Below are 24,001 nucleotides of genomic sequence, written 5' to 3' on the forward strand. Positions count from 1 at the left end.
GCACACCGTTTGGGAATGGCTTGTCAAATAACTATACCATTTTAGGTGGGGGTCCAGAAGGTGCACGGTGCTCAAATTGGGTGTCAGTTTGGGAGGAAGGTGATTTCTATTTGGTGGTATGAGGAACAACTATACAGCAAAATGAAGGTGTCATTTTTGTAGTCTGTTACTGCTAGCACGGAGAACAATTGTAGTGGCTATGTGGTGGTATGTGCTAAAGTCCATGCTATAATAGGGAATGTGTTCAGAATCCTTGGGGAATTGTATCACTGGCACTTTGACGACGTTCGGTGAATGCTGATCTTCACAAATTCCCTGAGAGGGTAAGTGAGTGTTTCTTGCTGTTTCACAGGTGGGGAAAATTGTGAAGGTAATTTGTTAAGAGGCACAAGAGAGGTCTGTCAGACGGGGTTAGTCTAGGAGTTTGTTCAGGAGTTTCAGTGCCAGCACTGTCTCCCTTCAGCTGGTCTGAAGTATTCCCTCTTTTTATCCTTCCTCTTCCCCTTGGGCTCCTTCGCACTTAGCTCTGCCTATTGACTCTTCGGTGCTCATGCATTTTTCTCAGCTTGTTCCCCCTCCACTCAGAGTTCAGGGAGACGGAAGTGGACTGAAGTCAACAGTCAAAGCCAGAAACTTAACAGCTTTGCATTTTTTCCCAGTGGCTCATTCAGCGGCGACTCTGCTAATTGCTTAAAAATAACTTTATGGGCAGAAGTCAGGTAGGCTTGGCCAGCCCCTTCTTTTGCTTTGAAAGAACACTTTAAACCAGCATGTCTGAGTTCAGATGAAATTTCTGCCAAAGTATGGGTAAGGCATGCCAGGCTTCATAGCCAACAGCACATAAGAGGGTAATGCAGTTGGTATCATCTCCAATCACTTGACTGTCCGGCCAGGATGGATAATGGTTCCTTGTGAATGCAGGGAACTGGACTTGATGGTCCACATGGTGCCTTCCAGTTGTATGACCCTATGAATGGCCAGGGGCATTTGGGGTGGGAGGTGGCTTTTGATGTGATTGCAGACCAAGACTTGAACTCACATCCCCGGTGAGATGTCTTGCCTGTTTCACAACTACAGCCTCTCCTTTGCTTGGTGGACCTGCAATGTGGTAGGCTGTATCTGACAGGGGTTCAGGCAACCCAAATGAATTCTGTTAATAAAGGTCCTCTCTTCTTCTTTACCCTCTCCACCGTTCAAGCACCCACTTTGAACTCCTTCAAGAGACATTTGGAAGTTTATCTTGCTGGGATCCTATGACCCCCGCTGACTTCCTGCCCCTCGGCAGAGGGCTGGACTCGATGATCCTCCAGGGTCCCTTCCAGCCCGAATGTCTGTGAAATCTACCTTACTCTCATCTGTGAATTAAGTGTTTTTAATGTGAAGACCCAGGTCAGTAAACTTGGCTTAGAACATGCTACTGTTTCCAGTCTGTTGGGTTAGTGCTAAGTGTCCCATGAAGTGCTGATCAAAGCTTTTTTTGTCCTATTTTGTATGGGCATTTCACATTCCGAAGATTTCTTAATGCTGAATTCTTGACATTGTCTTTGTTCAGATACGCCATAGCGGACAATGCCTACCGGGTAATGTGTGCTGAATGCAATAACCAGTTCATCCTCATCTCTGGGGAGAGTGGAGCTGGGAAAACAGAAGCCTCCAAGAAGATCTTGCAGTACTTTGCAGTGACTTGTCCAACAACGGAGCAGCTGCAAATAGTCCGTGATCGCCTGCTGCTCTCCAATCCAGTTCTGGAGGTAAAGGCAAACCTTTATCAAGGAAAAAGGTTATCGTGGCTGGTGTCCATGGGCTGAGGTCTGCCAGAGCCCTCTGTCTGTGTGAGACTGAAATGTTTCTAAATGCCCTCTCCCTTACCGACATTTGCATTAGGAAAAGGAACTCAATTCACCAATGAGCTCCTAACCCTATGCAGAGGAAACTAAATACAACCCCCCTCCAACCCCCCAATGCTTCCTCTCAAGCTTAGAAAATGGATAAGAATGAGTGTATTATGCTGATTTTTGCTAAAAGTTCTCACGGTACAATAATTCTCTGTTTATGTAAAGCCACAGATCTTCCCCTTGAGAGATCTGCTGTGTAAATAGGGAATTTTGTCAACAGTGTCTCAGGGAAATAAGGGGTGGTGGGGAAGGTACTGAGAACATTTGATGCAGGCTGCCTTGTGTCCACAAATAAACACACCTCTCTGAGTATCCCTCCCTCATCCTGTGAGCTCCCTGATCTGCAGCAAGGCCAAGTATCTTTGGATGTTTCTATTAAGGGCAGCTCTCAAGAATTCTCCCCAAACTGAGCTGAGCCCTGTAAGAAGATTCATAAGATGCAGTGTTATAAATACAAGAGTAGTGTTTTTTCCAGAGTTTCCTAAAATTAGCTGCACATTGACTGTGAGTTGGAAATGTAGGAGAAATTGGATGGAACACCTAAAGCTGTAAGTGCTTATATTGCCTGCCACCAACTCATCAAGGCTGCGGACATAGAGCCACATTCTGCTTAGACATACCATTGGAAATGCAGAGTAATCTGTTATACTTGTACCTGCATAGTTTTTATCCATTCGGTGTTTCAGTTTGACTAAAGATGGAGCAGCACGTATTGTTTGTTGCTAGAATGTCTGTCCTTGTCCTTTGGAGGGTGTCATCCGGGACACTGGGCTCTCATTTGGAAGTTCTCAGTTGGTCTCATCTCTTTATCCCCAGGCTTTTGGAAATGCAAAAACTCTGCGCAATGATAACTCAAGTAGATTTGGAAAGTACATGGATATCCAATTTGATTTTAAGGTAAGAACAAATATAATGGACCAGTATGAAAACAAGCATGTCTGGCACAGGTGTTGGAACAGGTGGTTTATGCAATTTTATTGCACAGCCAGAAGCAACTCTCATCTGACCCCTTATTTTGCAGCTATTGCTTTTAATGAGTGATGTGTCTGCATCCCTATCTGTATTTAAGGAATTAAAGATAACTAATTCCTTAGCTACAGAATGTGCTTCTTCCTAAGGGATGCTTTTAGTAAAGATGATGAGGGAGAGAATGGCTATGCTCTTACTCTGACAGATGGACTCTTAGTGATATAACTGCTTGTGTGAGACTTGGGGGAGGAGAGGAGTCACAGTGCTTCTGCTGAGTCCGTATCTCTTGGACCTTCTGAGGGTGGAAGGTGTAACCTGACTACTTTTTTCCTAGGGATGTGCAGTAGGGGGACACATCCTCAGTTACTTGATCGAGAAATCCCGAGTTGTCCACCAAAACTGTGGGGAGCGGAATTTCCATGTCTTCTACCAGCTGCTGGAGGGTGGAGATGAAGAACTGCTTAAGTCTCTTGGACTGGAGCGCAATCCCCGGAAGTACATGTATCTTATACAGGTTTGGAAACCGCTCCATCCCCAACATGGAACCACCTCTGGGCTGTTATGGGCTGAGTTTGGTGGCAGGTATCTGCATTACCTTGGCTTGCAAAGGTCATATAGTGGGCTTACTATAACTTGGAGGAGAACAACCACTAGGAATTTCATTATGCTGAAAGTCTTGACTACAGCCAATGACTTAGAAACCATAGTTTCTAAAACAGTTATTAGTATGTGTTCTTTTTTGGCACTGATTTGTTCTAGAGATTAAAGCAGGTGTTCTATACATTCCTGCACCCATTGATAAAAATGCAGATTTATCTGAGCAAACTGCTGCTTTGTTAACCATTTATTTTTTTATGACTAATGTGCAAAGAATATACATTAATAATAGCAACTGCATCACTGTAATAATAGATATCTGGAAAGCAAACACTTAGGAAAGCTTGGCTGTAAGTGGGCTGAGCACTTCAGTACCCAATCTCCACACATTCATGCTTTTAAGTAACTCAGTAAAAGACCTGACCAGTAGACTTCTGAGGTGCATAGGCCATGCTGGAGCAACCATCTTAGTAGATGACTAAAAAGTAAGTTTTGCTTTGCAAAGTATAGTAAACTAAGACTCTTCTAGGGGTGCTGGGAAGCCTTGGGCTGGACCCGATGACCTTGTGAGGGCCCTTCCAGCCGTAATGTCTATGAAATCTATGAGAGAATGGGGAATCAGACAAATAATCCAAGTGCAGTGAATTAAAAGGGGTGAAGGAGGGTGGTTCCCAGAACAGCTGATTCATGGCACTAACAATCTGCCTGCTCTTAGTTTGTGGTAAATGACATCTTGGATAAGGGAAACTAAGCTCTATTACATTCAGGTGAATGTCAAGCCAAGGTATCTCTAGTGGTATCTAATCAGCACACCAACAGGATTACTGTGGATGCAATGTCTTCATGTAGCTCTCTCACGCTCTGCAGGGTAAATGTGCCAAAGTGTCCTCTGTTAATGATCGGAATGACTGGAGGATAGTCTGCAAAGCCTTTACCATCATTGACTTCACTGAAAAAGATCTTGAGGTATGGACACATGTGTCTTATCCAAAAAAGGCAGCTACTGACTGCCTGGCTGTTCTGGCGTGTGCTGGAGAATTTCCAAATAACGGCCATCTAGCTATTTTTCAAGGAGGTGATGTACTGACGTGGTATGGAAGTATGTGCTGTAGTACAATCTTGCTGGTTTCAGTATTCCACCGAGAAGAATGATGTCTAGTACTATGCAACCCTTCTTGCTAGTGAGTAGTTTTTTGATTGGCCCCTAGGCTTTTTTGCAAGTGTGTTTGTGATTTTTATAGCTACCACAGTGGTGAAAACTGCCATAATGATATAGATGGAGATGGACACCAGAAACACATGATGCTAATGAAACACTATAAAAATAAAGGGTCTGTTGTTACTCTTCACACAGTTAAAACATCTATGTGATTCACAGATTTTCTTTCAAAACTGGAAAAGCTGGTCTGAACTGATCTCCCATGCTACCTAGGATGGACTTAGGAGTTTCTGGGGGAAGGGATGGTGATGAGAGATCAGTTTGTCTTTCTGAAGAAATAGAACAAATTAAAACACACTTTGCTTCCTCAACTTCTCTTTCCATCCCCTACTAGCAATGGCTTTTGATGACCTTTGGTCACTTTTAGTTCAAAGCTTACATGCTTCTCTAGCTTTTACAAATGTAATGGTTCCCTTTGACTTAAATGCATCATGTAGCAAGCTGTCTCTACACTCCATGAAGCTCAGTAAGAGGAGGAGCTATGGATAGAAAAAATGGACCCAGAACCAGAGGGCCCGAGCTGGAAACTATGTCATCAATGTGCATTGGTATTTGGATGACCTCCTTCACCTCGCCGTAGTGATTCCCACCAAGTAGATGTAGGCACTACCCCATTCCTTTTAGGCTAAGCGAGTGGCTGCTTAACTCTGTGGGGGCTAAAGATCCCTATTACTTGACATGGAGCCCGATAAAATCCAGGAGCAAGTCTAGAAAGTTGCCAATCTCCCTCAACAATAGCTTGTTTTGTGAATCAGGGTATCCACCCCTAGGCCAGCCAAGAGTCTGTGCTGCCACTATGCTGTGGCACTTACCACTGTGACTCTGGCTTCTCTCAATCTCTCTGTTTCTTTTGTCATCAGAATCTATATGGGATCATTGCCAGTGTCCTGCACCTGGGGAACATTCGATTTGAAGAAGATAGTAATGGTCACAGCATCATCCGCAATGGCACCCAGATCAAATGGATCTCCAAGGTATCCATCCCCTGATTCTAGCGCCAATGTTGTTGCTTCCTTCCTTTGCTAGGCACTTAGTTTTATGGTAGCACCTCCCAAGGGGAGGCCTGACCCTGAAGAGCTCACACTGAAACTTGGTGTGTGCTGCTTCATTTTACTTAAGGATACATGCCTGAGATCTAGTAATGCCCTCTGCCCCATAACCGCAAACAGGTCAAATGGAAAATTTGAACTAATGGATTCACGAGTTCATGGGGAAGCATACTTCTCTTTTTGAAAGTGCTTGCCAGTACAGAGATAACCAGGCAGTTATCTTAGCCCTGTGCAAATAAATAAGAATGCAGTTATAATTAATGTAATCCCATTGTGACAAGTGACACCATAGTTATTCAAGTGGCTGACTGTTTTTTCTGAAATCTTAATTTCACCACTTATCTCTGGAAGCAGAGAAATCCATTTGTTGATTGCTGTATAACAGCTTATATTTTCCAGAGTAATAGACATTAAATCAAGGAGCCTGAAAAATTTGCTCCACTTTAAAGACAAATATGGGATTGTACTCTGTGTGTTAACTGGAAGTCTCTTTCTCTCTGCAGTTACTGGGTGTCCACTTATCGCTTCTACAGGAAGCTCTTACGAATAGGAAAATTGAAGCCAGATCAGAAGAGGTATGTATAATTTAGGCCAGTGTCACACTTACCTGTTCACTGGGAGTCAGTCTGATCTAGGGGTTAAAGCATGAGATGACAAGCCCTGCTCTTGATTTGCATGGGTGTTTTTAGTAAGCTTGGCCTGATTTGTTTAAACTTGGTGTGACTGTTTTCCCACTTGCACAAAGCCAATGCTAAGAACCCTTTTTTTGCTTGTTTGCTTCCAAATTAGGGGGTTAATCCTTAGTTACCAATAGTTCAGTGTTGGTGCCTCTCCTCTACAGCCTGTCCTCTTACTGGAGATATAAAGCTACCATCCTGCAGCTTCCCTTTACAAAGGACAGGGTATGGAGTGTGCCAACTATTTCAAAGCTGCCCAGACTTTAACTCTGTCTCGTAACTGTAAGACTGGATGAGTCTCCACATGCAGCTGAATGGGATGTGGGCAATAATAGAGCACAGCATGGAGCCTCAGAGTTAAAGGCCTAAACTATTAGTCCCACCAAGTAGCAGCAATGGTATGTGGAGCTGTGGTTGGCTCAGTTGTTCTTCTCTGAAGACCGAATGTGCTGGCTTGTACGTTAGGGTGAAATGCAGGTGGTCAGGGTGGTGGCCTGCTCTTGATCCAGCAGTGTTTAAATTATTTTAATTCACTGTATTATATGTTAGTCCCTTGCTCAGGCACTCTGTATTTCCCTTATGGCTTTGTCTTTTTTTGGTTCATGAATCTTAACATTTACTATATTTCCTTTCTTTAGGTCTTGACTCCATTGAATACAGACCTGGCAGGCTGTGCTCGGGATGCCATGGCTAAGGCAATTTATGGACGGACTTTTACTTGGCTGGTCAACAAAATTAATACCTCTTTAGCCAACAAGGTTGGTTCCCATTCTCGCACCTACTTGGGTATTACTGATGTGTCACGTGTTGAGTGTTAGTGTTGCCAGAGCGTGACATGACTCTGGGTTCACCAAAAAATAGTTTGCATAACTGCTATCTGATGTTGGATACCAGACCATGGAGTTGGAGTTTCATGTTCTGGATAGTCAGCAGTCTCTTCAGTTTTGTATCCAATGCTAAAAGTGCGTTGTCCAGCAGCTTTGGCAACCTGTGCTCTTTACAAGCATCTCAAACATGATAACAGAGTGTTTTAATGTGTTTTGGCAGGACCCCAGCAGGAAAACTGTGATTGGGCTGCTGGACATCTATGGGTTTGAAGTATTGGGTACAAACAGGTAAGTGCACATGAAAATGGGGCTAAATTGTATTATCCCCACTTCACTCATTGTCTCAGGTATGCCTGACCTCTGCTGTGTGCACCACAGTGTGTAAATGTAACTGGAGAGGTGAGCCACCCTGGCTGGGTCAGGACCTTTTAATGCAATTTTAGAACCTGGTGTAGCACTGCAATTTGGCTGCTGCTTGAATGTGCCAAGTCGGCAAAAAGGACCAGGTATCTTGTGCATGCAGCTGTTCAGTGAATACTCTGGCATTTCCTTCTGGAGCCTGCAAGTGCAGAACTGCAGCATAGCCACAAGTGTGCACGAGAGGAGGGGAAGGGAGTTGGGGCTAACTGGGCTTTTTCCAAACTCTCTCCTTGCGGTTGGATGTTAGGGATGAGGTGTGGATGGGAAGCTGGAGAGATGGGTATGTAGACCCATTAAACACCTGCACTAGAGACCCTTTTTAAATATGGCATGGGGTGTTTGTAGAAGGAAGCTTCCCAGTGGGAATGCAAAACCACAGCTATTTCCTGGACTGTTTGTACCAGAAAGAAAGATTTTTATTGTTGTTGTTGCTTTTTACCTAGTTTCACTAAAAATCTAGTGGCAACTAGAAATCAGTTCTTCCTCAGAAGGACAGTTCTAAAACCATCTTGTTTTTAAACAAATCTTGCATTCCTCCCACTTACTTTACTACTTAAAAAAAAAAAGCTTTGAACAGTTCTGCATCAATTACTGCAATGAGAAGCTCCAGCAGCTGTTAATTGAGATGACCCTGAAGGCAGAGCAGGAGGAATACGAGCAGGAAGGCATTGAGGTAACTTTCATTGCTCTTCCTTCTCTTAGAGATAACTTACTGCACACTAACTAGTGGTGAGTGATGGGAAATGTTCCACAGGCCCTGAGTTAAAGGGCAGGCTACCACTGAATTCAGTTGCTGCATCCCAGTGGCATTGGGATTTGAGGGCACCGGAGAATGGGGGTGGTTGCAGGCAGCATTGAGTACTGACACCTCCCCCTGAGCCACCAGGGTTAGCACCCAGGACACAAATCTTATGAGCTATGCCTCTGCACATCACGCTTGTTTTGAGATATCAAGGTGTCTTCAAATCGCACAACTTTGTGACAGAAAAGTTGGTCTCTCTTAGAGTAAGACCTTCTCGACATGCTGTTCATATTTTGTCACACTTGAACGATGTGTCACTTGGGACACTTTTGCCCTGCATCGGGTCTCGGCCTCTTCTAAACCAGGAGTCCCCTCCTTCCATTGGCCAATCAGGCAAGCAGAGGGCAATTGCACGCTGTACTCCTTGCTTCTAACCTATGGAAATATCATGCCTCTGTTACCTAACGTGACTCACAATTGCCTGCTCAGCCTTGTTTTTCCCTTGCCCTATTTTAATAATATCATAGAAAATGGGGGTTAGTAGGGACCTCAGGAGATCACATCTAGTCCAATCCCCTGCTCAAAGCAGGACCAGCCCCAACTAGATCATTCCAACCAAGACTTCATCTAGCCAGGTCCTAAAAACCTCTGAGGGTAGAGTCCACCACCTCTCTGGGTAACCTGTTCCAGTGCTTTATTATCCTCCTCGTGAGAGAGTTTTTCCTTATACGTACCTAACCTCAACTTGCCTTGCTGCAGCTTGAGCCCATTGCTCCTTGTTCTGTCATCTTCCACCACTGAGAAGAGTCCAGCTCCAAACTTTGATCTCATCCCTCCTAGCTGGACGCTTTCCGTTCTGATAAACTGTTTAGTTTGTGTGCCTCGAAGGAAATAGTGGCAAAACCAGGGCTCATTTCTCAGAAGGATCTGCAATGAAATGCCTTTGCAGAGATGAGATGGATCCTTGTGAGAATCCAAAAGAGAGAGCTGAGAAAATAAGAGCAAAACTGACACCATGCTGCAGTGTAGTGGCCTGAAAAAAGCTGTCCATGCTGCCTAAAGAAGGAAGATGTAGAGCAGGGGCTGAGTCATGAACCCTTCCAATATGATGTTAAATATGACTAACTCTAAATGCTTTCAGCTGAGTGCGTAGGGGTCTTGTTTGAAATGCCTTTTAAAGGAAGTTTTCCTTTTGTGATTCCAGTGGGAGCCAGTTCCCTATTTCAACAACAAGATCATCTGTGAGCTGGTCGAACAGAAACACAAAGGAATAATCTCCATACTGGTAGGAACCAAACGTTTGTGCTGCATCAAGTCTAATAATGCTTTGTACAGTGCTTCCCCAGAATTATTTCAAAGCTCTGTGGCTGCAAAAGTTCTTTCTCCAGAACATGGCTGGCAAAGTTAAGGCAGAATACCTGGCTATAGAGGCAATGGTCAGCTCTGAATAACACCCCCCCCCCCCCAAAAAAAAACCCAAAAACAAACAGCCCTTATACAGCACTTGTCACTAGTGGATCTCAAAAGGCTTTCTGAGAGAGGTGAGTATCCTCACCTCCAGGTACCATAGTTTCCTCTTCTGTAAAATGGGGGTGAAGTGACTTGTCCAAGGTCACTTACCAGGCCAGTAGTGGAGCCAGGAGTCAAACTCAGATTTTCTGATCCATTGCCTTACCCAGGAAGCTATGCTGCATCCCAAGACCACCAAGGTGGTTTTCCTAGGACAGGGGAAAACCACGAACATGGCAGGGGCAGTAATGCATAGTTAGCTTCCCACTTTCACTTCCAGTGGGACGATCCCGGCTACATGCTGACTTTATGAAAATGGGAGACTCCTCCCTGGCTTGCTCTTGTGGCCATATGGCTGAGGGCAAATGAAACTCGGGGGCATCTGAACCCCAAGTCTCCGGGCTTGGGCCTGCATGTAGGATGCCTGCCAAAGGATTTGGAAGCATCTGAAGCCCCAGGCAGGGGGGGAGGATGTTTGCTGGTAGCAGGGCCACATCTGGTTCTTGAATGACTCACAGATCTGGAATTGATTTGGCTGATTCAACTTGGAACATGAAAAATTTCCCATTTAAAAAAAAAAAAAAGAACCATAGGCTATGTGCTGAGATTTTTCTCTCTTTTCCCTTACCTGTTTGATGTCTCTACTCCCAAAAGCCCCTGCTGCAGTAGCTACCATTCTGAACATGGGGTCCAATATTGGAAGCTCCATCTGGAGCCTCTCATCACAAAGCGGGGCTGCTATAAAGTGCAGAGCAGACATATCCTCCTTTGGGGTTAAGTGTCCTGACTGTTAATGGGAGACTGACCCTGGCAGAAGATCAAATTGCTTGAAACATAGCCATATAGCTATTGTATCATGGTCAGGTCTTAAGTGTGTATGTGTAGAGTATAGCGGGAGGGTAAGATTTATAGGCACATCCTTCCTGTAAAGAGGTATGTAATTTAAGAAAGATGTATGGTACCTTGACACCAGCCAGTCTTGCTGACTTGCTGATAGAGGAGTGGAGTTTATCGCATGGATACAGGAGTCGAATGATTCATGCCTTGTAGCCCTGGGCTCCTGTCTACTGGAGCTTAGTGCTACTGTTGCTGTTGTAATGAAATGTTCTTTCAAGCAGAACTCTTGTATATCTAGCGTCCTGGCAGAGTGTGCAGCGTTTTGCGGGGAGGGGCTAGGCAGAGGGAAGCTGAGAATTCAATAGGTTTAGGTTTTTCCTGGACTCTGACTATGGTTTTTAGTAAAAAAAAACCTGGTTTGAGGATCTTCAGTGTCCCTCTTACCGGGTCTCTGTGCTTAATGGTGTCTTCCTTTCACCCTGCCATCTTCATTTGTGACTAACAATAGCATTATGGACCAGACAAGGAGAGAGAGGCAGGGAGTTGCAGACAATGCAAAACCATCTCTAACCATATATTTTTGTCTTAAAAAGAGTTTTGGAATTAGCAAGGGGACATAGAGGTATCTTGTATGAAGCCAAATAAGCTTTCAGTGACGGTTAAGATTTTCAGTTTACCATGGTAGTGCCTGGCAAGTTGCGTGTAATTTTGTAATTGCAGAGATATGTTAATTATCATGTAACATCGTACTAAACAGTCATGACATTACACAGTTGTACCTGGGAAGATGCATAAAGAAGTGCAACATAATATGTATGTGAACATGGCTGGGATATAGATGCTGCTGAGATTACGGTGGCATTTAGACAATGCTGTAAGACAACGTTTCATTAGACTGTAATGGTAACTACAGCAGGCAGATGTATGGTGTTGGATTATCATTGCTATCCCCGTAGCACCTTGGCACTAGCCGCGGACCAGCACCCTCTTGTACTAAGAGCCGAAACAAACACTGAACGAAAAGATGGTTCCCTGCCCAAAAAACTTAGTTGAAATATAAAACCAACCAGCAGGTGACTTGACAGATATAGGAGCGCAAAGAAACAGTGAGACAGAACAGGTCAGCATGATGGATACTGGCTGAGTTTTTTGTAGGCAGCATGGCAAATACTTTTAATGAGGGGTTTAGTGTTGGCCACCTCGTTTAATTCACTGAAACAAGGTTTGAGGCTAGCAGGGCTGAAAATCTGTAGTTTCCATTTGATATTAATTGGAACTTTAAATTCACAAGACGTGGGTCATTAACTTCTAAATTCACCGTGCAAATACAATAGTAATGTACTCTATTAACAAAAAAAAGAGGCAGGAAAAAGCCCTCCTCAATGTCCAATTATTAGAAATTACTTTAAAAAAATCCAAACGAGCAGTCTGAGGGGTGCGGAGTTCTCTGAAGGGACTTGCGTCGTCTTACAGATTACAGAAGATGCTCGCATTTAGCAAAACTTGGCTTATTAAATGCTGTTCCTAATCCTTGCTGATGACACATTTGGTTGGATTAAGATACCGAAATGTTTCTTCTTTTGAAGGATGAAGAATGTTTACGACCTGGTGAAGCAACTGATTTGAGCTTCTTGGAAAAGTTGGAAGAGAAAGTAGGAGATCATGCCCACTTCCTGACGTATGCACTTAGTCTCTGTAACCTACCGTAGAGGAAACGTTCCCCTCGTGTTTCCCCAGGGTTCAGTTTTGATTCTGAAGAGGAACAGCCCTGTTTAGTACCAGAGGAAAGCAAGGCCTACTAGGCTACTTCAAATCTGCCACTTTAATAAGCTACACAAAATATAACATATAATTATGGGAGCAAATGGGTGGGCGGGTGGGTGTGGCACGGAGGGGAGAAGGGAAATTCTTCTGTGTATCAATAATTTGCTAATACCTGAGTCCAGGTGATCTGCTTTTCTCTGTGCTTATATATATAAAAAATAATATAATATAAATATAAAAAAATAAACAAAACTAGAGACGAATTGTGTTTAATAAATACATTACAATAGCACCTGCAGGATTCAGGGCTTGATAGGTGCTGGGCAAATGCACCTGAAAATGAAAAATTAAGACAAAGGCTCTGCCTTGGAGTTCATAGCAGATGCCTAAATAAAACCCAGTAAGTAGCCATCCATCTCCAGACTCGAGCATCTGGAATGTTATCGCTAGATATCTGAAACTCTGGGCAGTCTTTGTGGAAAGTTGGTAACCAGTCTGTCCGTCACCTTTTGTGTACCTTATTATCTTACTGTCTTTTGGCTAGAGATTATTAAGTATAATTACATTTAAGAAGAAAATGCATTTTTAGAATGTGCTTTAAAGGGAAAGGAATCCTTAACACTAGCACAATTCAGTTGCATGGAGAATACTTTGCCGTTTTTAACTATTTACCTTGCAGTAGGGTTCAGACTTGTTATATTAACATTTAAATAAAGTAGCAGCAGTGTCATCTTTGCATGCTTTGTGTTATAGGTGGGGGGGGGGTTTACTAGTCAGTGGTATTTTCGTGAAAATTTTAATGTGTTTTTTGCCTATTTGGGGCACCTTTTTTTTCATGGTGAAATAAAGCACTGGCATTTCTGCTTTTGATCTTGCAGATCAAGTAATAGCCTAAATATTTACAGTGTATTTTCTGCAAACAGATGTTGGCACATCCTGAGTAAGTGATATTTTTTCCCACTGACAAGGGGCAGGTGACACAAGTTTTGGAACTGTCATTGTACTATACAAACCTCGTATCACTAAAACAATTCATTAGCAGTTGGCTCCTGACCAATTCTTGCATAAGCCTCCTTTAACAATTCTTATACAAGTCTCTTCTGAATGAAAGAGGGCCACAAACTGGGAATCGGATCAATGCTAATTGATAGTTAACTCAATTTTTTGCATCTACTTCTTAATAAATTTTAAATAATCATCCTTATAGTCTGCAGAAGATATTTGGCATCTTGTTTTTCTTGTTGGTTTCTTTCTGCAGCCGCAAACTTGCAGATCAAAAGACTCGGAAATCAATTGACTGGGTGGACTTCCGTCTCCTTCACTATGCAGGGGAGGTCACTTACTGTGCAGTAGGTGAGTGTGACCTCTTTAAGACAGCAAAGCCAGCTGTAGACTTCCCTGTTCCAGCAGATGCTATTTTCTGGCTCTCTCCTGGAAGTTATTGAAGTTTAAATGTTATGTTTCAAGCTGAGAAGTTTCTCTAAGTATGGGAAATGCGCAGGGCATGGGTATGGGAAGAGACTGAACTCAATATGTGGAATCACATCATGCACAAACTGGGTAGGGTGGGTAACTGGACTCACACAGCTAGTCCAATTGAAACCAATGGGGTCGCTCACTAGCACAAAGGAACTCACGTGCCTAGGTGTTTAACAGCAAGATCCTGATCCTTAGCTGCTGATAGGAAATTGGCAGGTGAGGACTCTGGGTCAGATTGTGAGATGGGGTAAAAGAAGCAGTGCTGCTGGAGCTAATGGGACTACACCAGAATGTGGCAGCCAAGGATCTAACTGATCTGGGTTGGTTGAAAGGTCTGAGTCCAGCCAAACTGGATCTCTAATCACAAAGCTTCTTTTGCTGAGCTGCTTTAAGGCGCTCACATCTTCTGAATATGCATGATACAAATGGCTTTCACTGGAGATTTGCCCCATCTTCTAACTTGTTAACTTTTGGATTCTTCAGGCTCTTGTAGAGGAATTCCCTTGATTTGGTTCCCAGTTGCATTCCGTGTTAGGATCTGTCGATTAAATCTGAGCTCCTAGCTAGCTCCTGGGGCCTTCAGCGTTTGCCCCTGATTACAGTGAGCAATGGGACTTCTAATTTGAAGGATCAGATGAAAGAACGTATTTTTTCTCTTTAAGGCTTCTGTGTGCTACACTTCTGTGTAAGGTTACAAGAAAAAAGTTATGACTTTTCGAAATATCTCTGTTTAGCTTGAGTGACTTGTCTCTGGCTTTGAATACCTAATAGAACTGAAGCTGTCTTTTGACGGACAGACTTCTGTGTACTTGGCTGATTTGGGAAGATGCCTTTTCTGGATCAGTAGGAATGACTATTGGGATGCAGAGCTGGACAAAGGACAGCCAGTCTGTGTTACAGTGGCAGATGAGGTTTGGAAATTTTATTTTCTTCCAGCCCTGGATGGAAAATGAAAATGGAGGCATGCTAAAATAGCACTTTCCAGACCAGCATGTTGGCTTTTGCAGGAGGGAGAGACTTTCACCCTGTATAGTGTGGTGGGAACAGAATTAGCCTGGAGTGAAAGAAGTGTCCCTGCTCTGCATGTCTCAGTGTAACCTGGGATGGAATAAGCAAAGTGGGGATCGATGCTTGCTTGCCCGCATGTTGGACCAGTGCCTTACCCAGACAGTCATTTAGTGAGAAAATCTCTCTTGGTTGATACAGCCATCTTCATGGAACATGTAAGTGTATCTATGCAAAACCCCACCAACAACTGTTCTGACCAGGCAGGAATATGGTGGAATATTTTTTTTCCCGGTGTATCAGAGTGGTTGCTATGAAAACCACGTGATGGCCTCCAACCCAAGCAGCAGATTCGGCAATAAGTTCCTAAGAGTTCTCTTTTAATTGTTTTCAACACAACACTCAATGTCTTTTTCAAACTTTCAGGCTTTCTGGAGAAGAATAATGATCTCCTGTACAGAAACCTGAAAGAGGTAAGACCCTGTTGAAGCCTGAGCTATATCTTCAGTTGTTGTTTCTTGAGACAAAGAGCTATATTGAATTCTTTGGTAGAATATCTGGAATCCTACTGCAACGCTTACTTTTGTACCCAGTGACAACTCTTTTATACGTTTATCATAATGCGATCTACTAACAATGATTAAGTAAACTGGCGGGTTAAAAATGGGATTCCCTGGTCCTTGATGTTTTTCAGCCATAGGCAAACCTGCCTATGCTCTCTGTTTCCTGCTGGAACCATACTGAATAAGTAAGTGCCGCCTTTATAGGTAATTCTTCTGGCCCCTGCAGTAACATGCTATTTGGGGAGCATATGTTGGTCTGTAAGGAATAGTCTTTTCTTGAGACCAGAATGTTGTATTGCTGTTCTGAAAAGGCAAATTACAGGGTGTGGTGTCAGTCTCTTGATGCCTTTCTGGAAGGCAGTTTGCTAAAACACAAGTTTATTAGGTTCAGGATGTGGGTAACAGTGATGCTTTACTGGGTTGTACAGAAGCTTGTAGCAGATGACCTCTTGATTCCTTCTGGCCTTAAACCAGAGGTCCCCAAACTCTTTCTTATTGCGTACCCCCTTCCAGATTTACCAGCTGCCCACATACCCCTACCAGCATATGTTTTATATTTTAACCCCTTGCGCCTGTTGTTATAATGAAAATTAAATCCACCATTACATAATTTCTCCTGCATGCCCCCAAGAGATTTTGTGTACCACAGTTTGGGACCCCCTGCCTTAAACTCTGAATTGGAGCTCTTTGAAATGAGATGGGATCTCTTTCTGGCAAGAATATTGTCATTAGGCTACTGGAAGGACTGCTATGGCCTGTAAATCCAGGAGATCATAAAAAAAATAGGATTCAAGTGGTGATCTAGTTAGAGGTCAGACTAGGTGATCATAGTCAACCTTCTGGCTTTAGCGTTAAGAATCTAGTAATCGCAAGACGGGGAGAACCAAGGCCAGACTATGACTGTCTAGTCACCTCCACTCCTTCATTTCAGCAGCAGCTAAGCAGAGAGGAGCATGCATGTTTGAGAGCTTTCCATTTGTGTTTCAGGTACTCTGCAATTCTAAAAATAACATCATAAGAGAATGCTTTCTTTCCGTGGAGTTGGACAATAGGAGGCGGCCTGAGACGGTAAGTTGTTTTTTTCTTCCATGTGAAAGCATGAGGAGGAGCAAAGTGACTTCCAAAATAGCTTGGCTCCCTGAGTCTGACTCCTTTCCCTCTCCTTGTCATCCACTTGAGTTGAAGCCTTCAAGGGAGGACCACTATGACTGACTTCCCTGAAGAAGAAAAACTATCTAGTGCAGCAGCAAGGGAGGTAACGCCTCTCTCTAGGAGTATTCTTTCTACAGTTTGCTCATGTTTTAGGGCCATTTGCCCCCTCTCTGAGGGTGTCCTGGGTAATCGCATGCTCCAGACTGCTCAGGCTCAGTTGGGCTTCTAAAACACTTTACTAGGAAAGCAGACATGTCTGTGTTTTGAAGTTCAGGGAGTGAAGTAATGAGTTAATTGATGACCCAGCAACAGCACTGTCTTACCTGTAAAGGTAATAGATCTTCAATGTCTCTACAGGTAGCAACCCAGTTCAAGAACAGTCTGACCAGCCTAATTGAAATCTTAATGTCCAAAGAGCCATCTTACGTCCGATGCGTTAAACCAAACGAGGACAAAGAGCCCGGTAAGGGATGCATTTTGTTGAATGTAAATGCTAATTGGGGAGGAGGGCAGGGCTTTTGGCTGTAATGTAATTCTTGACTCCTCCCTTCCACTTGGTCCAGCACTCCTGAACAACTGCACTTTCACTCTGGTGCTGCCAGATAAAATGAAAGACCAGTTCAAGGAAAGCCCTAGAGCATTTTATAATGAAAGGTCAAACCTAAGTGAAAGTGGGGCTGCCCCTATTCTGAATCTTCTAGACCTTTACCTCGGCTGACATAAGAGTTGGACTATTGATATTTCATACAGCTGATGTAAGCTGCTCATTAGTCTTCCTTGAGGTTTCTTCCTAGGAACAGCCCCTAGAATTCATCAGGACTTGCCTGGTACTCTCCCACCATCACTTGTATGGAACCAGCACTTCCCTTGCTAATTTCCAAGCATGATTTGGAAGACACCTTCCTGATGCAAAAGAAAAAATGAAGCCATTTACTGGCAGAAAGTTCAGACATTCATATACAGAACTTCTTCAAATAAACCTACCCTCTGCAGTGCTCCCGGGGCCTAGCTACTTCCTTGCTTGTTAAAATACTCCACGTAAAGGCATTGTGTCTTGGTCTAAAGTCTACCTGCAAAGGAAGTGCTGGCACAGGAGACTTGCAGTCCAGCTTCCTGGAGTCTGTTCCTTCCTTTGGATGGGAAACGGAGTCTGAGGGGGGTACACAGAGGGCCAGGATTTCCAATTCTAGTCTTGGTCGCAGTCAGTGGCAGTTTGACCTAGGTCACTTGTATACCCACTGCTGCACAAAGCAGGCAGTGAGGTGAGGCATGCCATACCGATCATTTAGGACCTTTGGAAAGGTCAAACATGTCAAAAGAAAGCAAACATCCTAGAAGCCCCATGGCGGATGAGTCATCTACCATTCATTATTTACTGATGCTCCCCGCTGAAGCCTTTCTCTTCACCATCAGCCAGGATCTAGGAAGCAGCAAGCTGCAGTGTAGACTTACTAGTAAACTCTTCCTTGGTGGCTGTACTAAATTTTCCAGACTAGAGATCTGGATTGCACAAGCCCTTGTTCATCCATTACTCATCTCATTCATTTTATGTTCCTTTTCCTTGGTGCTCCAGACTCTAGTCTAAGGAGTAGCTCCCATAGCATTTAAGCTGCAGTGATCACAGCTGGCAAGAACCTGGGCATCTACGGTGTCAGCAAAAAGGCCTGTCAGGGGGTACAGTGTTGGTTACAGCAGCCTAAGATTTCAGGCAGTGCTGGATGGCAGTGGTGGTTCAGTCACTGGGAATGCCGTCCTAGAGCCCTAAAGAACCCTTAGGTTCAAGTCCTTTCTGCTACAGACTGCCCGACGTGAACTTATGCCACTTGTTCGGATGCTTTGAAAATGTGATCCAAAGTCACTTTGGAAGGTGCGACCTGGCTAATCTTGAAAATATTTAGTCCTTTTTTTTCCTTTTCTTTGCATCTCAACGTTGCCTGCCTCAGAGGGGTGTTGTGAGCATAAAGTCCCTTGAAATTGTGAAGTGCTCAGTTCAAAGGGTAGCGGGAACCATAAAAGTCTGTAAGATGGACTGAAGCAACTGGCAATAAATCAGCGGAAGGTCCTCTGCTATGATCATGTTTTGCTTGCCCAGTTTGCTGCAATGTGGTGACATGAAACGTTGCCTTTGTGGAACAGTGGGCGAGGCGCGCCATTGAAAGTGCTTCTGGGTGACTTCCTGTTCTGCCTGTTTCTCTCTCCGCCACAGGGAAGTTTAATGAGCTTCTGATCAGGCACCAGGTGAAGTATCTGGGGCTGATGGAGCACTTGCGGGTGAGGCGAGCTGGCTTCGCTTACCGGCGGAAGTACGAAATGTTTTTGCAAAGGTAAATGAAGGTCCCTTTGAAATGTTGCTGCACCCCAACAGCTTTTGAGTGTGCTCAGGCTTCTTAAATCATCCTGTGGAGTGCAGTGCCTCCGGGGGACAGAGGTGCACAGATACTGCCCACTGGGTTGGTCGCCTCACTTTCTGTATCTAAAGGATTTCAGTAACTCCAGTGTCTGGCACCTCTCACTCGAGCCAATTCTGGAAGGCTGGAGGTGATCAGATCTGCACATTCTGGCCCCTGCTTTGTATTTGCTGCCTTTAAATGCAACTTGTGCAGACACTGCATTAGTTAACTTGGCCACCACTGTTCCCTGAGTATGTTTAACATCCACCATTATATGTTGTCTGCAGCTGCCAATGCACGGGCTTCCTTGGGCTCAAACTGTGGGTAAATTAAAAAAACAAAAAGACTCTCATGGACTTATTGCTGTCTCTTCCAGGTACAAATCCCTGTGCCCGGAAACCTGGCCTCAGTGGCACGGGCCAGCAGCTGAAGGAGTGGAGAGGCTCATCAAGTACATTGGGTACAGGCCTGAAGACTATAAACTAGGAAGGTACATTTCCCTTTCCTCTTGTCCCAGTGTTTGATATCGGTGCCAATAGCTGTGGAGCTGAGCTGCACTTCAGACCCCGTCTCCAGCCCTTCTCAACTGCACCCCTGTGGGGCCAGGGCAGGTCTCCTTCACGCTCACGGGTGGAACCTGTGGTCCGTCTCTTCTCCGTCCCCGGACTGCAGCTCTGCTATCTGTCAAGCATGCAAACTCAAGAGGCTCGGCTGAGTTCGGCATCTGAGTCCTCTTCCCTCAGGACCCTGCAATAGCTGCTGCTTAAAGTGATTTTAAACAGCTTTTTCCAAACAGAGTGTTTGTTCCAAAGGCACGCAGCACACTGAGCAAAGAGATGGAGCGGAAGAGCTCACATGCTTGTATTTCCCTTGAGATAAAAGCTAATACTTCCCTGCAAACTGAAATTCAGCTTAGTTACCTCCCCTCTCTGAGCTGGGAGGAGACAGCCCTGCTGCAGAACTCTGTCTTCTTGCTGACCCAAGCAACCAGCTCAATCCCTTTTAATTTTCTAGGCCTGGGGTCTTTTAATGGCCTTGCTCACTTCCTTTTATCCTGAGCTCAGGCAGAGGAAATAAATCTTGCCAGCCTGGCTAAACCCCAGGAGGGACATTCCCCATCGTTCCCTCGAGGTCTGTTTTCTCCAACCTTGTTTTTGCCTTTGGTTTGTTTCCTGTTCAATTCCCTGCCAGCCTTCTCCAATGTACTCCTCACCCTTGTGCAGAATGCCATCACCTGGGTGAAAACAAGGTGAAGGTCTTTATCCTGCACCTCATCACTCGTCTGTAATGCACCTCTCCCTAAATTGGTTGGAATGGCAATTCTGTATTAATAGGCTCTGTGTGTTCCTCTTTTTTTTTTTAGGACCAAAATATTCATTCGTTTCCCAAGGACATTGTTTGCCACTGAAGATGCATTTGAAAGCAAGAAATATCTGCTAGGTACAGTTCCAATTTACTACTTCTGCAATTAGTATGAGAATAATTACTCCCTGTTCTTTTAAGACGGTGTCTCTTTCATTTGTGAGTAAATTTTAAAGATGCCAGAAAGCATTCCTGGAGGGGATGTCCAGGAGCAAGAGACAGGAACCTGAGTGAAGATTTTTAGACCTCTGACTTCAGAAAGGCTTGAAGGCTAGGTTTTAGGCCACATGCACTTGCAAGGTTACACCTGGCATGCCATTACCAGGATTGCATGGGCAGATGGGGTATTATACATGCAAATAAGAAGTTGGGCACCTTTTTAGCCACACTGTGAATGTGGATCACTGTGGTCCCAGCTGTCATTGTTGCCTATGCCAATGTCATGCTAAATGCATGTCCCAGGTAGCCTCTGCTGCTTAAACAGGCAATTTCTGAAAAGTGTCCTAAACTTGAGGATGCATTGCAATGAGTACAGTATTCTAATATGCATGCATGCATCTCCTCCCCCCACCCCCCAGCATCCCTTTGATAGTTGTGGCAACTGTCATCCACTTGCATCCTAAAGTCCTGAATGAAAATTGCTTTGCCTGCACCAGAAGCCAACTGTTCCAGAGCACGTGGTAGCACTTACTGAGTGGCTTGGCCAGAGGAACCGGCTGCTCTCATGCAGAGACGCTTCCTGTGTACTTCAGTAGCACAGAAGTGCCTAAGCCTGTAGCAGAGCATTTGGAGAGAGACTGTAAGAAACGAAACCTACCAAGTTAGGAATAGCTGCTAGTTGTTGAGCTATGGCTTTATGTAAGAGATGCCGTGACAGGAGGTGGGATTCAGTCTGCAGGGTGCTGTTGAGGTCTCGACCAGGGATAAGCATTACCAGAGCATGGAACGCAAATGAATTTTGCTTGGCACATGGCAGCACATGCCTCGGGGAAGGGGCCAGGACTGCGCTGCCATAACAGCTTCCCTGCTGTCTGCCCCTGGCATGCCAACATCTTAGAAATCAAGGTTGTGGGTGTTTTGGGCACTCTGCCCAAAACCATTGCTGAGCCCTGTCCTAGAGGTATCTGGGGAGGAACCAAAATGAGCAAACCACGTAGGCTTTCATTGCTAGGCATATCGGACAAGGTAAGTCTATCGGCCCTATGGAACGCACTTAGTACAGCTGTAGAGTTATCCCCCGCCCCCCAGTCACTCTTAAGAGACATGTCCTTCTGCTTCCAGTTATGCCAGCAGCACTCATTCCCTGGGGTTGAGAAATATCTTCCCCCACAGATGGGTAATCCTGTAACTGTCCATTAAGGAGCTGCTTCCACCCACTTGTGACTGCCCTTGGAGACAGGTTACTGAGCTGGATAAGCTGCTCCTTGTTAGTCTGATTGTTCTTGTGTTCCTGTTTTGGCCATGAGGCCCTACTTGTTGCTTAGCCCACATGCCTTGATTGTTCAGAAATAAGCACCCCACATGCTCCTCTATAATGCTGACCCTGACACATGATGTACAAAGGGCAAGTTAAATTTAAAAGGTATTTCTTTGCAAAGTTGTTGCTCAGAAATGGTTGCAACTCCAAAGTGTCAAGAAACTTGTTTCTGTTTTCAGTGTCAAGACTGCAGGCCACATACAAATCAATGCTTGGGAGGAGAGCCTACCTGAAGAAAAGGACAGCAGGTGAAGACTTTGGAATGGGGGTGTGATTTATTTCCAAGGGCTGCGTTTGTAATTTTGGGCAGGTAGGAATCCTTCCCCCAGCAAGCAGCAGCCCTTGTGATATCCTTCCCCCTCTCTAAAGATGTATAATTTGGCTAGAACTGCTAAATAACCCTGCAGGAGATAGCAGCACTAGGGACTTTCAGCCAGTTTCTTTATTACTCCATTAGCTCCTGACCCTGTGTGCCACCACTTGTGGGTATGTCCCCAGACCATGGAGATATAGTACTAACTATGTAGTGGTAGCACCCTCTGCTGTACTATAAAACATAATAGGATACTGCAACACTGGGAACAGCTTTAAGGTACTGAGACAAGGTTTTGCTCTGTTTGCTAGGCACATAAAGCAGCTTTGTTCCTAGGTTGGTGGCTTTTCATCACTTTTAAACACTGTGTGTTAAAGGACAGCTTTACTCACCAAGTGATATGTGAAATAAGAGTTGATCTGTAAATCCATTTAGCAGCTTGCACTCAAGATACAATGGCCTGATTGTCATTTGCACTTGGCATTGCTCTGAGGAGCTAACCCCCATGTTACCTCATTTCTCCTTGATAGAGCAGTTGGCATATAGGCACTGCTGGGCCCAGGGAGCTATACGGTACTTTAGGAGAGGCATGTAGCATCTGTGGCTTTAACCTCCAGACCTACTAATGCGGGGTGCTGTATAAGAGCTAGATGATATTACGGAGGGCACTCCTCTTGCTTCCCAAATTAGCAGTGGATTAGCAGGATCCTACAGCAGAGGGATGATAAGCATTGCTGACTCTAATCCTATTGACCTGGCTGACTCTCTCTTACAGCCATCAAGCTTGAGGCCTGCTGGAGAGGGGTTATGGCACGCAGAGCAGCCAAGAGAAGAACGTGGGCTGTTCAGACGCTCCGAAAGTAGGTTTTGCTGTGGGAAGGCTGAAGGGGGAGTGAGAATGGGCACCTTGGATATGGGCAGGGTAATGCCAGCTGCTGTGGTGATGTCTGCCCCCATACAGGCTACAAAACACCATTTTAAAGCCTGTTGCTTATCAAGAATATTGAGCTCATCCTCATGAGTTTTTTTGATTTTGAATTTTTTACCTGCTGTACATTTGGAAAGAGCATCTGTGCTTTCTGGGTGATAACCTCAAACCAAACCATTAGAAGGTGGCCCGCTGTTTCTTTAAACTGGATTCTGACCTGACTCCTAATACTACTTTGGAGTCTAAGTTCTACAAGCAATAAGCAAGATCTCCTTTTAAACCTATGAACACAAAACGTCAATGAATTGAATTAATTAATGGCGTGAAACAGAGCATGGGTTTTGCATGGAGCAGCTTTCATGGTTTGCTGCATTGTTAAATGGGAGAGCCCATGGTAAGGAGATGGGCTTGTTGCGGACATTTCTCTGAATGAATGTCAATGGTCCGGTCTTGGTGACTTGCCCCCCATCCCTGTGACCTTCTGAATGAGCGTTGTTTAAAAAAACCCAGTTCTGAAGAGGTTTGCTTTTTGCAGGTATGTAAAAGGTTTCATCACACGGAAAGATTCTGTTGGCTCAGAAAATGTGGATTTTATAAGGCTAGCACAGTACACCTACCTCATGAAACTCAGAAACCACGTTCCAAAAAACGTCTTGGACCAATCGTGGCTCAAGCCTCCTTCTATCATGGAAGAGGTGAGGTTTGTTGTAGATGTTGTGCTCTGTGCTTATCTGTGCAGCTCTCGCAGTGAAATACTGGCTTTCCAGCCCCCTGTGTAGATGCGGCTAACTGCTGCTGCTTCCGAGGTTCACGGCCCTCGGGTGTCC

At 44.6% G+C, this 24,001-nt stretch overlaps 1 protein-coding gene across 4 annotated transcripts in view; it reads left to right on the plus strand.

Moving 5' to 3' along the window:
* The window catches only part of MYO1H (myosin IH), a 51,886-nt gene that overhangs the window by 19,864 nt on the left and 8,021 nt on the right, over positions 1-24,001 (plus strand). For all 4 annotated transcript variants that reach the window (XM_019538847.1, XM_019538845.1, XM_019538846.1 and 1 more), the window contains exons 4-24: positions 1,553-1,751; positions 2,712-2,792; positions 3,199-3,378; positions 4,329-4,427; positions 5,541-5,654; positions 6,233-6,304; positions 7,045-7,164; positions 7,454-7,521; positions 8,221-8,326; positions 9,600-9,680; positions 12,328-12,419; positions 13,764-13,858; positions 15,416-15,462; positions 16,540-16,620; positions 17,062-17,167; positions 18,911-19,028; positions 19,471-19,584; positions 20,458-20,534; positions 22,113-22,181; positions 23,022-23,106; positions 23,710-23,869. In XM_019538847.1, the coding sequence (XP_019394392.1) occupies positions 1,553-1,751; positions 2,712-2,792; positions 3,199-3,378; positions 4,329-4,427; positions 5,541-5,654; positions 6,233-6,304; positions 7,045-7,164; positions 7,454-7,521; positions 8,221-8,326; positions 9,600-9,680; positions 12,328-12,419; positions 13,764-13,858; positions 15,416-15,462; positions 16,540-16,620; positions 17,062-17,167; positions 18,911-19,028; positions 19,471-19,584; positions 20,458-20,534; positions 22,113-22,181; positions 23,022-23,106; positions 23,710-23,869 (2,164 nt within the window). The remainder of the gene's footprint in view (positions 1-1,552; positions 1,752-2,711; positions 2,793-3,198; positions 3,379-4,328; positions 4,428-5,540; positions 5,655-6,232; positions 6,305-7,044; positions 7,165-7,453; positions 7,522-8,220; positions 8,327-9,599; positions 9,681-12,327; positions 12,420-13,763; positions 13,859-15,415; positions 15,463-16,539; positions 16,621-17,061; positions 17,168-18,910; positions 19,029-19,470; positions 19,585-20,457; positions 20,535-22,112; positions 22,182-23,021; positions 23,107-23,709; positions 23,870-24,001) is intronic.

This window comes from Crocodylus porosus, unplaced genomic scaffold (assembly GCF_001723895.1).
Source record: "Crocodylus porosus isolate Cpor-Errol unplaced genomic scaffold, CroPor_comp1, whole genome shotgun sequence".
Taxonomy (NCBI): domain Eukaryota; kingdom Metazoa; phylum Chordata; order Crocodylia; family Crocodylidae; genus Crocodylus; species Crocodylus porosus.